At 41.2% G+C, this 15,632-nt stretch overlaps 1 protein-coding gene across 1 annotated transcript in view; it reads right to left on the bottom strand.

The window, feature by feature from the left end:
• Positions 1 to 206: 206 nt before the first annotated feature.
• stk10 (serine/threonine kinase 10) overlaps positions 207 to 15,632 on the bottom strand; it is a 61,477-nt gene continuing 46,051 nt past the window's right edge. Inside the window, exons 11-20 of the mRNA XM_080434568.1 lie at positions 10,760 to 10,890; positions 8,315 to 8,438; positions 7,571 to 7,750; positions 6,934 to 7,026; positions 6,651 to 6,780; positions 5,029 to 5,153; positions 4,329 to 4,517; positions 4,065 to 4,190; positions 3,542 to 3,655; positions 207 to 2,526 (exon numbers count right to left, since the gene is read on the bottom strand). Coding sequence (XP_080290694.1) covers positions 2,386 to 2,526; positions 3,542 to 3,655; positions 4,065 to 4,190; positions 4,329 to 4,517; positions 5,029 to 5,153; positions 6,651 to 6,780; positions 6,934 to 7,026; positions 7,571 to 7,750; positions 8,315 to 8,438; positions 10,760 to 10,890 — 1,353 coding nt within the window. The 3' untranslated portion in view covers positions 207 to 2,385. The remainder of the gene's footprint in view (positions 2,527 to 3,541; positions 3,656 to 4,064; positions 4,191 to 4,328; positions 4,518 to 5,028; positions 5,154 to 6,650; positions 6,781 to 6,933; positions 7,027 to 7,570; positions 7,751 to 8,314; positions 8,439 to 10,759; positions 10,891 to 15,632) is intronic.

Below are 15,632 nucleotides of genomic sequence, written 5' to 3'. Positions count from 1 at the left end.
AGTACTTCTAAAAAGTACTCACAAGTATTTCACAAGTTTTCAACAAAACGTTGCATCGCAACGCTCACAACGCGTTGCGACGCACAGTTGTATTTACCGGTAGTTACTTTCTACCGCTGCTACTGAACAACTGTGATGACACACACACACACACACACACACACACACACACACACACACACACACACACAAAAAAAAACGTAGGATAGGAATTAGAAAATAACTTTTTATTAGATTTATTTACAACAGTGGTTCCTTGTGCTGGACAGTCTCATTCACACGCACACCCCCTCCATTCAAATAATGCAATGTAAACCGAACGAGGAAGACATGACGTAGCCAGCAAACGTGGCAAAAACATTACAACCAATTGCACAAAACTAATTAATAGAATGCAAGAGAGCGAGAGAAACAAGAGAATAGATTTAGCTGTACCTGATTATGACCTGACTTCAATCTACGGGTCAAATGGGTCTTCAAATAAAGATAAAAATAATAATACCCCTCTTGGAAAGGTAGCAAGGCCTTAAGCTGCAGATTAGTTTCAGTTCAAACTGAAGATGTATATCGTACAAAACAAACCAAAATGGTGCACTCCCTTGAAAAACGCAGTTTCATTCCAAAATGTTTGTCTATACGACAAACTTAAGGGCTGTTAACACCGAGCACTATAACAAAAAATCATTCTAATTCAAGTGGATGGCAGACTCCACACCAAAACTATAACAAAGACAATGGTGATCTATAGTTGTAGATATAGTGCTTGGTGTGAATGTCCCTTGAGACTTCATAATTGTATTCTGGATGGAATCAGCTATAGTTTAACCATTGGGTGATTGGGTGATTAATTTCAAGTAAGAGAACAAATATATATTTTCGCATTTCAGAATGAAACCCTCATCACATAGCCCTCCCCTCTCAGTGCTAGGGAAGTCACAGTTTCGTGAGCAAAAAATATAATGTAATAAGCCTCTTAGAACTGAACTGAATAACATAATATTGCACTTTGGCTAGCAGACAGTGCATTTATAAACATATAAACACTTAATTACATATTTCATTAACTTTTTACTTTGAATTCCTATGACTGCTAAGATCCTTCAAAAAGAACAGTATTTTGCTTTGGCTTGATCAGTTCCCATCCAGTGTGAAAGAAAGAACTTTTACAGTAAAAATACAACAAAAATTATATATTAGACATAATAGTAACACTTCACATGAAACACTATTAGTCTTCCCTAGTTTGTTAACCATACCGCTCAAAAAAGAACATTTAAAATGTTTAAATATATATATTTTAAAACAAAATGAAATTAATTCTAATATAGGCTTTGGATAGAACTCTCACCCACTCTCCCATTTCAAAACAAGATATCAAACAAAATATGAAAATCCTTCAATTCTTAGGTGTCGTTTCAATCTTAGACTAATATTTGCAATGTTGAAACAGAATTTTTATGTAAGGATTTTCTTGAGCACTAAATTTAATATCCCTCCAATCCAAGCTCAGATTAAAAAAAAAATATTTAAAAAATAAAAATACAACAAACAGAATTTGGCAACTGGATGTACTATTTCCATCTGAATTCAAAGCACAAATGTTGAACTTAAAAACAAAAAAAAGGCACATGGAGACAAAATTCGAACAGAAAGTTCATTTTTGAGTTGTGCGATTTTCGGTATAACAATCTTTGGAAGAGGAAGATAACATTGCGGGATAAAGAAAAAGTGCTCAGTTGCCGGGCCCAACTCAACAGAACTTAATGAGGCATCATGACTTCTACTGCCTTTCGTCTTTGGAAACAATTTCATACCTCCATCCACCCGCCAACCCCCCCCCCACACACACACACACACACACACACACACCGGAAGACTCCTTGTCACATGTTAGGGGGCCACCAGCGGTGCCAATTTTTAGTAAAAATTTAAGCAATTTTTGGCATGGAAAAGTTTAAATTAGGAAGCCTTCCCTTGGACCACTCACTGCCTCATGTTTGACTGGTAAATGGCAGACTCAAAGAGTAAATAAATCAAAACACTGTACACGGGAGCAGATGCTATATGAGGATGTCACATATTCATTAAATAACGCAACACTTTTTTTCCCTGTTAAAGTAAATATCTAAAATTTGAATTAAAACATAAATATCTAATACCAGTGAAAGGAAAATAAAGGAGGGATAAGTATTCTGCCTTTAAGAAAGACTTAAGCCACACAGGCATGTGACGGAGCATAAATTAGGCTTCGCGCGGCAGGTATGCGGCAGGCAGCAGTAGGCATTCATGTGTAGGTGTGCATGTGTGCGGGTGCGTGCACATGCATGTATTTTGGTCCTGATAGGTGTCAAGCTGACATTGGCCAGGGTCAGAGCGGGGACTGTTTTACGTGGTGGAGGAGTCGGCATAAGGCAGGAACTTGGTGAGTTTGTTGGGGGAGCTGGGGTTGGGACATTCCGAGTCCTCGCTCATCTTAAAGAACAGCTCCTGCTCTCGCTTCTTCTGGTTCAGCTCCTCTTCAAGGGTCTGAGGAAGGGGAGAGACGAAAAACAGGGCTAGGCGGTCAGTTTTTCCTTTCTTTCAGTCTTCCGTAGCGTGCTCACACACGCACAACCCCACAAGACAAAGCCAAGCTGTCATTCATGTCGCCATGTACTACAGGTGTGCAGGTCAATAAATTATTCCCTATAATCCTTTATCAAAATTGGCTTAAAGGAGGATTTCTAGGTAAAAAGGAAACAAAGATATAAACAGAAAAAGCACACAGTAAAAAGGAATAAGTTAGTCCCATTTAACCCATTTAGACCGGAGGCCGATTCTAAAAACACCATTTGAAGTTTTCTGAAAAACTTCAAATATGTATTCAAAAATTACAAAACATTTATGTTGCTTTATACTGTACATACTGTAGTAACAGGAACCCCAAAAGGGGTTCCCGTCCTGAAATGTATAGTTACAAATAGGGGTTCCCGCCCAACGGTTAATGTATTCTGTCAAATTTTGCAATGGATCGGAATGAGGTCAATTTGTAGTTATATCACCTCCCTTTCCGAAGAAAAGTCTGGACGTGGGAAGGAGTATGTATTGCGCTTTACAGCTCGCACAGCTGCAGGCAATAAAGCCTAATTTATGTTCCATCGCGCGATCGTGCGGCGAGAACGGCAGAGAAAAAAAGCGACGCTTGTACATCAGCTATTCTCGGTGCGCAACATCGGTGCACGAAAAAGTATATACAGTATGTCTCGCGATCGGTTCGCGGTCAAGTATGCGGCGGCTGGGATGAGGATCAGCATCTCCAAATCTGAGGCCATGGTTCTACATGTTTGAGACTGGACTGAGATATGACACATGTACCAGATCAAAAAAAAGAAAAGAACAAAAGAGCAGATCTACAAGCTCACAAGTTGTGACCGAAGACATTCGGTGTAAGGAAAGAAAAAAAAGAGCATGCCAAGAACAGCGCACACTCAGGTCTGTTTTACCAAGTACACAGGGTCTAGTGGTTAATCTAATGGGTGGTCCTCAATGGAACACGCAGTACCTTCTTCCTTGGTTTCAGCTGATCTCTCCATTCCCTCAGCTGCTGGTTGTGCTGCTCGTCCAGGAACTTGAGCCTCTGGGTCTCATTCTCCACCAGTAGGTGGCACTTCTCATTCTGTAACATGACATCATTTGACACAGTTAACCACTAGGTGGCGGTGTTTCTCCCCCAGTGGATCTGAACCGTGGTCCAGAACAGTGATTCTCAAACTTTTTCATTTCAAGGACCCCTACATTAATATTGTTGCTGTCGGGCAGAAAGCTCTCATCTCCTTAATACAACTTTTTTCGTAAATTAATGCCCTACTTGACCATACCACAGCATCACACAAAACTATCAAAAGTAGCAGATATACAAGCTCGAAACACGGCACGAAGCGTTTTGAGCTTGTAGATCTGCTACTTTTGCTATTTTTTTATTTAAATCCTGAAAAGTCACAGTTTTGGACATATGAGGTTTCCAGCCGACAGAGACGCTAATTTGGCTATTTGTTTTGCTACTTTTAGTAGGGTTGAAGGGTTACCTGTAGCTGCTGCAGCTCCCGTACGTTCGACTCACACTGACCAATCAGCTCCCTCATCTGGTTGTCATGTTTCTGCTGCTGGTGCAGCCGCTCCGCCTTCTGTCTCTTCTCCTCCTGCTGGGAAAACTAAAGACAGACAGACAGACAGACACACAGACAAAAAAAATACGTCAATACCCCATGAATCATTTTTATTGATGCCAAAACATTACCACGCCATCACTCCTCAACTGTTTAATATGAGACTAAACACCACCACGTTACCTGTTTGATCTTCTCTCGGTCTTCAGAGGCGCTGCCGGTGGAGTTGATGCGGAGACTCTTCTTGAACATGGCCATGCGGGTCTTGGCTTCGCTCCTCTGGATCTTGGGCAGACGGCCCTTCTCCTGTTGCTGCCGACCCTTCAGTATCTCAATCATACGCTGGTTGTAGCACTGCATCTGCTCCTGCTCCTGTGGTAGCGAGCACACCAAAAAAAAAAAAAGATCAGCTTTCACCACCTCTGATCATCTGAGCCACACATCTGGTTTACACCATACACTCATCTATATAAACAGTTATATAAATGCAGATGTTTATACAGTTCAGTAACTAAATCTCTCTCTGGGCATTAATAGTCTATTATTGTAATTGAGAACATGGTTTAGCCAAAAGTATAAATTAATAAAACCAAATAAAAGTAGTCTCAAGCTGTGACTTGTGATGATAGAACTTGAAAGCTTAACTTAACTTTCTTGCGTGATGGAAATAATACATTTGAACAACTTAAACCCTATACTTAGTTGACCGTATTCCCATGGTCCCTCTCTATACTTAGACGATCAGATTCCCAAGGGGCAAGGGCTACACTAAATACCTTTGGCGCAAATAGCAGATTGTATACGCTCATAGCGTGTCGCAGTACCCCAGAGGGATGCTAGTGTTCAAGTGGTTAAACTGAAAATAATGTTGCGGTGTGCTTACCTTCTCGTGCTTCTTGAGGAGCTGGTGTCTCTGGAGGAAGTACTGATCTTTGAGTTGTTGCTTCAGCAGCTGGTGTCTCTCATGCAGACTCTTCTCCTCCAGGTCCCAGATCGTCGCTTCTCGCTCTGATGAGGTGACAGGGATGGATGGATGGATGGTAGAAGGAGGGATAGAGATGCGAGTCCGTATTAAAAGAAGCATCTTAGGCAAGGGAAATGTCTCTTTTTGTTTGTTTTTTACTCCAATGTTTACAGACATTACCAACGTAAACAAGACCACCACAGCCCAAAAATACAGTCGAGTTTGTTGTTTAATATCTAGTCAGCAAGTACAGAGTCAATCAATTACAGAATAAAAACATCTTACAGAACAAAAAGCAGTGGGTGGGTGTGTAGGTAGCTAGCTGTTTACGTTTGCATCACTGATTTCATATACAAATATTAAAGATACAATGCAAAGGCATGCTCAGGATCGCATGCATGCACGCACGCACGCACGCACGCACATAACTTCTATGAGAGTCTCAAAAGTATTAAATAAATGCATCCATCTTAACAACACCAAATTATGGCCCTGTCTCAAATTGATCAAAAAAAACAAAAGCTCAAATCAATTTATGAATCCCCATCAGCTGATGCTAGGTCAGTGGTTTAGATGCTAGCTGCCAAGTGGTTCAGTGGATTACTGTAAACAACCACAGTGTTTTTCCTAAGCATCTTAGCAAGCTTTCTCTCCACACTGTAACCCAACAATTGCAAAAGGGTGTACTACAAAAAACACTGCAACATTACCACGTACAGTAAATATCTTAGGTGTACACCGTCTCAAATTGTCCAGCAAACCAAAACTCAAGGACAGCAAAGCAGCTACCACACAGGCTGAGTGGCCACTTGATCAAGCAGAAAGAGGCCAAGTACATACAGTAACTGCCAATACTCCCCAATCTCCCTACTTTTGTAAGCCTTTCTTCCGCTGAGCTTCTGATTGGTAAATTTCTCCAGTTAATCTCCCGATTTCACCCGCAATGCATGACAAAAACAACCCTGCCTGAGGTGCATTGCTCGTCACTACGCTCGCTCAAACACGTTCTGCTGAGTTTGCTGCAGAAAATAAATAAGCCTCTAAATTTCAGTCCACTTCATCCCCTAGACAGACACAGACAGACAGACAGACAGACAGACAGACACAATGTTTTCTTTTGATCAGTCTTCTGGTACATTTTGTATCATTTATATATTTATTTGATCGTAAGCTGTGAATTTAAGAATAATTAAGTCATTTAAATTTCACATCCTTGTGTTTATTATATTAAAGGCAGGGGCGATAATAGGCCATTTGCCATTACCCAATGCTGCTAAAATTATTATATTACTTTATCTTAATCATGCCTCATTAGTGTTCCTTAAATTGCATCATATTATTATTATAATGTTTCTATATTTAATTATCCCCTTTTATATTACAGTACATCCATTAGTATTGTTACAGTACGTTGTGTTCCGTTAGCACAGTTTTGCAGACCTTGCCGCACTTGCATTTCACTGCATGTACCTCTATGAGAAGTGACACATTCTCTTGATTCCTGATTCTTTGACCATGCGTCCTGAATGTGTATATTGTACCTCTGATAAGGGTCTGCTTCTTCTCGAGACAGTCCCTCTCCGTCTCAGAGATCTCCCTTTTGTTGTCTGAGATGATCCTCTTCAGTGTAGTGTCCAGGTAGTTCTTCTGCTTGGACAGGAAGTCCTGCTCCTGAAACACAAAAAAGGCAGAAAGTTAATATAGAACAGTCAGTGGTGGTTCTCAATCTTTTTTTTTATCTCCCTGACCACCAGCATATTTCAAACTATCCCCAAGGACCCTCACCCCACCTCTCCACAACAATATGTATATTCAAAAGCTTACGTCTGTCGCCTTCGTCTGCTGGAAGGTGTTCATTCTCTGTTTCAAGGATTCTTTCCGCTGATTCCTGGGCAGCTTATCCACCGCTTGCTTTACCTATATTAAATGGTCAAGAGAACGGTTAAGCTGCATTCAGCCGGATCTGTCATATCATAATAACATTCAAAGAGACCTGGCATGTGGAAGAGCTTATAATGTAAAAGACACCTACTGTAGGACTTTACACTGTAGTAGCCTATGTACAAAATCATGAGATTTCAAAAGATCCCAAAAAGATCCTAATATTTTGAACCCTCCAGAGAAGTGGTTCTCAAAAACAGGGTCAGAGGAGCCCCAGGGGTCGTGAAGGGATTCCAGGGGGTCCCCAACAGAATTTGTTTCTCAGAATCAGTTTAACCACCTTGACTCCATTTTATACTTCAGCTATTCAAAAATAGCCAATCTACAAGCTTGTGAGCTTGTAGATCGGCTATATTTTTTAAATCAAACATCTTGGAAAAAAACTTGAAAAATTGGGAATAAATTAGATATTTCTTGTTGTCATCTTTGCAGATGGGGGTCTGCGGCGAAATACAATTTAGGGGTCCTTCAGTGACATGGAAATGTTTGAGGACCACTGCCTCAGAGCACACACACACACCTCTTTCTTCTTGTGTTTCATCTGATCCTGGAACTTGTGGTGGTCTCTGTCCTGCTCGGTGCGGATGCGCTTGGTCTCGTCTCGCAGTTTGATGGCGTGGTCCGTCTCCATCTTCTCTATGGTCTGCTTCTGGTGCTTCTCCAGGCACTCCAGCTCCGTGTCGTAGTGCTTCTTCTTGGCCTGCGGGGGTTCAGACATGGAGGACCGGTCTGTCACGCTGCCAAGGATCTTTTATTCATTCCCCTCAGTCCTTACTTTACGTTCACCCTATCAATTCACTCCCATTTCAAAGAACTTATGAAAATGTTCAAATGTTGCAGTCATCGATGCAATGGCAGGTGATTCAGGGTGAGAGGTGATTCACTCTCCCTGTTTTGTACCAACCCTGGCTTCCTTATTATCATTATTTTCAAAAATAGAATTTAACTTTCAAAAAAGCTAAAAATAAAGAAATGAATAATTAAATCAATTTTTCCCAAATGAAAATAGCAGATCGGCTATAATTCAGATATGATGAATAAGCTGCATGTGAATATGCCAGTGCAACGTCCAGTAAAGTTTGCAAAACGAACGTGTGTGTACCCAGGGGCTCCCATCTTCCATAAACACAGGATACAAGATATGAACAAACTGCCCCCCAGCAGGAAAACATTAAAAGTAAACACGAGAGGTTTGTGTGTGTGTGTGTGTGTGTGTGTGTGTGTGTGTGTGTGTGTGTGTGTGTGTGTGTGTGTGTGCACTCACGTTCATCTCCTGGTCAAAGCGTCTCTGCATCTGTTCCTTCTGAGCCTCCAGTTTTGCGTTGAGGACGGCCTGAGCACGATGTTCCTCCTTCTGCAAGAGACGCAGCTCACGCAGCTCCTGACGTCTACACACACACACACACACACACACACACACACACACGTTAATGTCTATTCGAACCATGATTTAATTGGGATTTTAACCACTTGAACCCTAGCATCGCTATTCCGGGGGGAACATTTGCTGAAAATAGCCGATCTACAAGCTCGAGCCATCTCTGGTGAAGATAGTTGGTGTAGAGGGAAAATAGTCTGATCCAAGTACAGAGCCGACTCCGGTTAAGTTTACTAAGAGTAGAGGGTTTAAGTGGTTCAAACACCAATAAATACCTTTCCAAGCCACTATTAACAACATTTTGACAGACTTCACGTCTTTGCATAACAAACCTTGTGGGTTAACATGCAATAAGAACCTTGAAGAAAGATGGCGTTGTCTGATTGGACTGTTTTGGTTCTCAAACTATGGGTCTTGTGGGGTTGCAGGAAGGTGACGGCAACTGAAGAAAGAAAATGTATCCTTCCCATTAAGTATTTTTTATTAGTTTTTCTAAGATTCTGCAACAAACATAGGCTATACAGTATACTGTATGCTTCCATTCACAATGTTGTAAATGTATTTTCTCATGATGTTCCTAGTCAATGCTCCCAATGTGTGATGTATTTTTAATTATGCCTTATTTCAACTTTGAAATCACACTATAAATAAAGTCTGGGGTTGCCAAATAAATTCCCCCATAAAATGGGGTCCTGGTATAAAAAAGGGTTGACAGGCTGAGGCCTCCAAAGCTGAACTGAAAAGCATAGATATTCAATGTCCTTAGCTACCACTAGATGGCACTGGTAGTGCACTGAATGCTTGAAACATCATGTCGTTAGTGTGCATGTGTACAGTGTACACCCATAGGAATGCCACTCACGAGTGCCAAATACAATATACATAGACACCACATTGGCCACTGGATGTCAACGTCAAGTACATGTCTGACATTTGAAACAAACCAAACTCTGTTGAGAATTCAGCGAGTTATGATTTTAAATGTTACAGACCTCCTGCTTCAAGAGACATACAGTACATGGAGCATCCATGCATCAGGAGATTGCCTCTGACAATATGGCAGCCGCATTGATGCATTGCTCCAATGAACATCAGCGGCCACTGAGGTATCTACGTGTATATATATCTACGGTGTCAGTTACCAGCGATAGGTTCTCTGTCTACTTAAAGAATAGTCAAGTCAATTAAACTCTTGGTTGATAAAATTAAGCTTTTATAGTGAAGAATGCTCTATTTTAGAGACTGATGCATTTCAAGGGTTTAATTGGGCCCAAATGGGCGTATAGTTTGTATATAATATACATTATGTCCCCATATGTACATTGCAGGTCGTTTATCACAAGATTGTCTTTTTAATTCCCCAACCTCTCCTAACCAGTTATAGGGAGAAACTGACATAAACTTGACACTAGACAAAATGTAGTTCCCTAGACCGTTATTCTTGTTTAGTTCTTTAAGTTTCAAATTATAACCCAAGTTTCCACAAAAGCTGGATCATTTGTATACACTAATGTCAAAAGGCGTCGAAACCAAAAGAGCAGCACGCCCAAAATAAGTTTGTTTAGTGAAGGGACGACTGGGACGTCCTAACCTAGGTCAATCCCTCATCAAACAATGGACCAGATCTCATGAGTTCCTTAGCCTCACAAGAGAGAAAACAATAAGAGTCTAGTATATTCTAATGCACAATAGACAGACAGACAGACAGACCGACAGCCAGACTGACAGACAGAGCGCCCAGCTGTGTATACACCTAGATGAGCCAAGTGCTTTGATTCTTAACCTTTTTAATTTCAAGGACACGGTTTGATATGAATTAGACCACTGACTCCCATTTGATACGAATGTTATGTCTAGGCTCCCTCCCTTTGGAACTCACATCAAAGCCTCCCCCCACCCTTGCCCTGTTCAAAACCTCCCTCAAAACCAATTTTGCCTTTTAATTTTCTTTTGCTTAGTTTTTAGCCTTTTAACTAGTTATTCTCTTAATAAAGTTTTTTGTTTGTTTGTTCTTGTAAAGCGACTTTGAGTACCAAGAAAAGCACTATATAAATTGGATGAATCGTTATTATTATTATTATATTATTATTATAATAATAATCTACACTGTAAAATCTTCACTATTAATTTAACTCTCAGAGTTTACAGGCTCCATTTGGTCCCGTTCGTACACTCTCCGAGTTACAGACCCCTGAGGGTCCATTTGGTTCCTAACTATCAGTAGTCTAGATGGAACCCAACTCAAGGACGCCTGGTGGTTCCTGGACCCCATCATGATTGACATCATGACATCAAGATTGACATCAAGATTGACATCATGAAGACGTTTACCTGAGAAACCTCATCTCCTCGTCCTTCTTTTCATCGTCCTTGATGATCTTGGACGTGGTTACGCTGACCTCCACGCCGTCCACCACAAACTTCCTGGTTCGCTTCAGAGTCTTACTGGAGAAGCGGGAGTCCTGTGGGTGGGGGGGGAACAGGGGAGTGGGTTTTCACAGAGAAGGGAAAACAGTGAATGAGCGGGAGGTAAGGATGGCATCAGGCAGAATAAGGCTGCAAAAATGTTCTTTCTTGGATGGCGGTAACCAAGGAGTTAACAGGAATGACACGGGTAGGGAGACAAGATGGATAACGCGCCACAAAAGGCATGCGCTGGACTCGAACTCACAAGGTCAGAACGAAGTACTGTACATACTACACAAGAGAAAGAGTTCTAACATGGGCTAGGGCTGGGCAACATGGATATTATATTGATTTCGCAATATGATACTAGATTAGATATCATCTGAGATTTTGAATAATACTGTATAATATTGTGAATGATATGGCATAGTTTTTAAGGCTGCATTACAATAAATTGTATTAACTTCACTGACTATTCTAGTTCTATTATTTGCCTTTACCCACTTAGTATATAGGCATTATTATTGATGATTATTTATCCAAAATGTAATTGTGAAACAAACAGTAGTCATCCCCAGAATTATCTTCATTGAGGTATTTGGTTAAGAATATTGTGATTTGATTGTGTCCATATACTACAGTATGTCACCCTGGCAAACATGGGCTTGCCTTCATTTGATGTTTAGTGAATGAGAGTTTGTGAACGTGTACTGTAAATGTGATCGTGTACTGTAAATAGACAGTAGCCAATGGAGGTGTATTGTTGAATAGATAGTACAGCATGCAGGTACAGTAGGAGTGCTGGCAGTGATGTCGCTATCCCTCGCTATTCCTGTTAGGCTGGTTCTACGTTACTGAACGCCCAAGCACCGTCTGTGTGACTGTCACACACACGTCTGTCACTGTAATGAGGAGATTCATTAAGCACATAGTCAAATCCCCAGTGTTCACATAACAACCATAGTCAACCAACATCAGCCACCTACTAGGACACTTTGCAGCTGTGTGAAACAATGGACAAACAATGTCTTTGTTCCACAAGTTGAGTAAATAGTTTGTCCCTATAGGACCCTCTCTTATTATCAGTGGTCGACTGCGTTGGGACCAACCTGATCAACTCTGGTTCACAACTCATAGTTTAACCCATAAAAAAATATGGGCAAGCATCCGTGTCTGTTAAGATTTTAGCAAAAAAAAAGCATTATTTTATACTTTGGTTATTAAAAAATAGCAGATATACGAGCTTGTAGATCTGCTATTTTTGACAAATCGTGAAAATGTGTGCAAATCTTTGAATATAATATGATTTTAAAGCGATTTTTTAAAAACCCAAATCTTTGCTTCTGGGGGTCCCTGGAACAAAATCTTTTGAGAAGCAGGTTCACGGCCCAAATACATAACTTTGGGGGTCCTTGATATGAAAAAAGTTTGAGAACCACTGATAAAGAAGCATTTCAAATTTAGAAGACATTTGTATAGAATCGGCCTCAGGTCTTAATGGGTTAACACGGTTTAGTTTGGGTAACTGCTGTGATGAAGCCAGATGTAGTCAAACACACTTTCATTCTAATAAGAGTGTTGCATTATAGAAGGCTGCCCATCAGAGTATGTGATTCTTCGGTCATCGTGTTGCAGGCCTGCAGTGAATTATGTAATTATAGAATGACTCGTCCAGGCCCCTCAGTGGGTCAGTAGGAAATCCCATATCCTTGAAAGCACAAAATGCTGAATAATGATTATTCCCAATATCCCTTTATCTAACTATACCTCCACCGAGTTCATGTACTGATCTGATATGGTGAAATACACTCAGTAAACACTGGGCTAATGATCACTTCTTATGTGACGAATGGAAAAAGGAAGGACTGACAGAAAGGAGGACAGTAGAAAGAAGAAGAGTAGGAAGTAGATGAAGAAAGCAATGAAGGAAGAATGGCGTCACTGTCCTGGTATTCAGATACAGAGTATAGGACAGGTCTGTATGGCCCAACCTAGTTGAAATCCTGAATGAAAGAATGTGATGTCATAGCTTCTCTTGGCGGCACTGAGCCAATCAGCAGCCTGTACTGTACATCAGCCAATCAACAGCCTGTACTCGCCATGTCAGTGATGAGAGGCCAGCTGAGCAAACACACTCCAGCAGAGCGAGATCGAGTGTGTGTGCGTGTGTTGTGTGTGTGCGCGTGCTTGTGTTGTCAGACAACGTAGCTACAGGGACCTACTTGTCTTTACAGTATACTGTCAAGGTCCACTGCATTGTATAGTGATGATCAATCTTTTGTGTGTGTGTGTGTGTGTGTGTGTGTGTGTGTGTGTGTGTGTGTGTGTGTGTGTGTGTGTGTGTGTGTGTGTGTGTGTGTGTGTGTGTGTGTGTGTGTGTGTGTGTGTGTGGGTGGGGGGTGGGGGGTATTAAGTACACAGTAACAGTGTGTTCAGAGGACTGGGGGGGGGGGGGTCTGTCACCCAGCTGCTGTGTTTGGCTTTGAGGCTCTGTGTGACTCCACCGCCCCCATCTATCATCATTCACATCCATGCACACACACACACACACACACACACACACACACACACACCTGATGTACTGTATGCACACATGTGGGCTTGTACACATGTATACATGCACTTGAGCAAAAGTGCATGTCTGTGCACGTGCCTGCGTGCCTGCCTGCCTGTGTCTGTGTGTGTTGGCGTGCACGCAGGAAGTCCATCTCAGTCCTAAACCACAAACACAGGCAGTCCATTCACTTGGCTGGACCGCTGTCTAAACGGCCTGCTGAATAATGTGTTCTGGAAGAACTTGCATATCGCAAACAGACAACTGTCCACACACACACACACACACACACACACACACACACACACACACACACACACACACACACACACAGAGTCAATAGGATTCCAATCATGGCCTGTCCATAAACGTCCAGAAGCGCTGCGGTCACAATGGGCTGTATAGAAGCTTCCATTCACAGTGCTGAATACTGAATAGCACCCACACAAAGGTCACCATTGGTCTTAATGAATGGAAAATGTTGCATATTTTGCTTCAGAAGGCTTGGTATCTGACAATAAAATGGACTCACTCTTCTCTCCATCTCCTCTCTATCTTTGCTTCTCCACTTCTCCCACTGTGATACTCATGGGTTTTTGTTGCTATGAAACCATGACATTGCTTGTGAGTTTCAGAATAGATTTCAAGAGGACGATACTGGCAATCTGGTTTGGTCAGCTTATTGAGTACTCCCTGCTATTTTGTCTGTGTGTGTGTGTGTGTATAGTATGTGTGTGTGCTGTATACAGTACATTTATCTCTGGTGTTATGCTGCTGTAATTTTTATCTTGTGTTGTAAAGCACTTTATAACCTTGCTGCGAAATGCGCCATGCACATTTATTAACAAGTTTAATATTATCATTAGTTATTTATTATAAATGCTTTCAAATACATTTCCTCAATCCAGCTGACTAAATGAATAACAGTTCCACATTTGAGAGCATCAGCTAGTTTCATTCCCTGACCCCACCCTCCCATTGAGGGCGTTATGTGAGAGTCATGCTTAATGGAAGACAGGCTACACTCTGTTTAAGAGAGTACACACCCACAGTCCAAAACACAACACGCGATACAGTCTCCACGTTTTTCCAAGGAGGGGACCCACCAGACCGTTCTCCAGCTACCGTGGGTCAGCATCACACTTCTAACACCTTGTGCTACCCCCCGTCCATTTAGTCAAGGATGGCCCATGTTATATTTACCCCAAAATAGAGTTGACAAAAAAACTAACCACAGTGGAGTAACCACAGTGTACGCACTCACAAGGGTGGTAAGTGTTAATGTTCAAACTGACAGGTTCTAAAGTTTGACACGCACCAGCAGTACTGGTACAGAGGACTGCACAGCTTTTATTGCATATTTATTAGTTTACTTATCTATATAATCAGTCTGTGTGTCTATATTATCAGTCTGTGTCCTATCCAGTCTATCTACTGTATATGGTTCTCCAAATAAAGGGTAAGAGGGACGTAATGATTATAAGCTGGTTAGATATCGTCATTAGTCAAACATGCATTATCAGCAGGATATTGCTGATGCACGGCACGCACATCAGAATGCCACATCCACAGTGAGTGTATTTTTACTCTCAAGAGACATCAACACTCAAGATTTGGCAAGGTACATGCCTCGTAGATACACGTGCACAGGCAAACTCTAGAAATATTTAGTGTGCATTTCCATGTGAATAACTAACCTGACTTATGACCAGTGCTTACTTCTTGGTGATGCATAATTTATCAGTAGTTATACTACCAGTTATTCTTCGTACTTAAAATCTGATTTTGCCGGATGTTTTGTTTTTAGTTATGTGATTTATTATTTTACATGTGAGATATCAAATGTACCATTTGCTATTTTTAAATAGAGCCAGGCCGTAACTCTGTCTTCTAGTGCTGACCTGCTCGAAGTGTCTACAATGACATAAAAAAACACGGTGAAGCAGCATTCTGCTTCTAGGGACCGAAGGCTTGGAATAAATTCCCATTACACCTAAGACAGACAGCCTCTGTAGATAGCTTTAAAGCACAGCTGAAGACATATTTCTTCACTCTTGCCTTTAGCTGATTTTGAAATCTCTGTTGTTATTCATGTCCTCACTGTTTTGCCTGAGTCACTGCCTTTTTTGGTATGTTTGTTTTATGTTTTTGCTTTTCTTTTTTGCTTTATTGTTAATCATTTTGTACTTTTTCCATAAAGCACTTGTGCTTTATTCTTGCTCTGTAAAGTACTTTGTGCTGCAT

Source organism: Gymnoscopelus braueri (assembly GCF_963280865.1).
Source record: "Gymnoscopelus braueri genome assembly, chromosome: 8".
Lineage (NCBI taxonomy): Eukaryota > Metazoa > Chordata > Actinopteri > Myctophiformes > Myctophidae > Gymnoscopelus > Gymnoscopelus braueri.
This window is presented reverse-complemented; position numbering and strand designations above follow the sequence as displayed.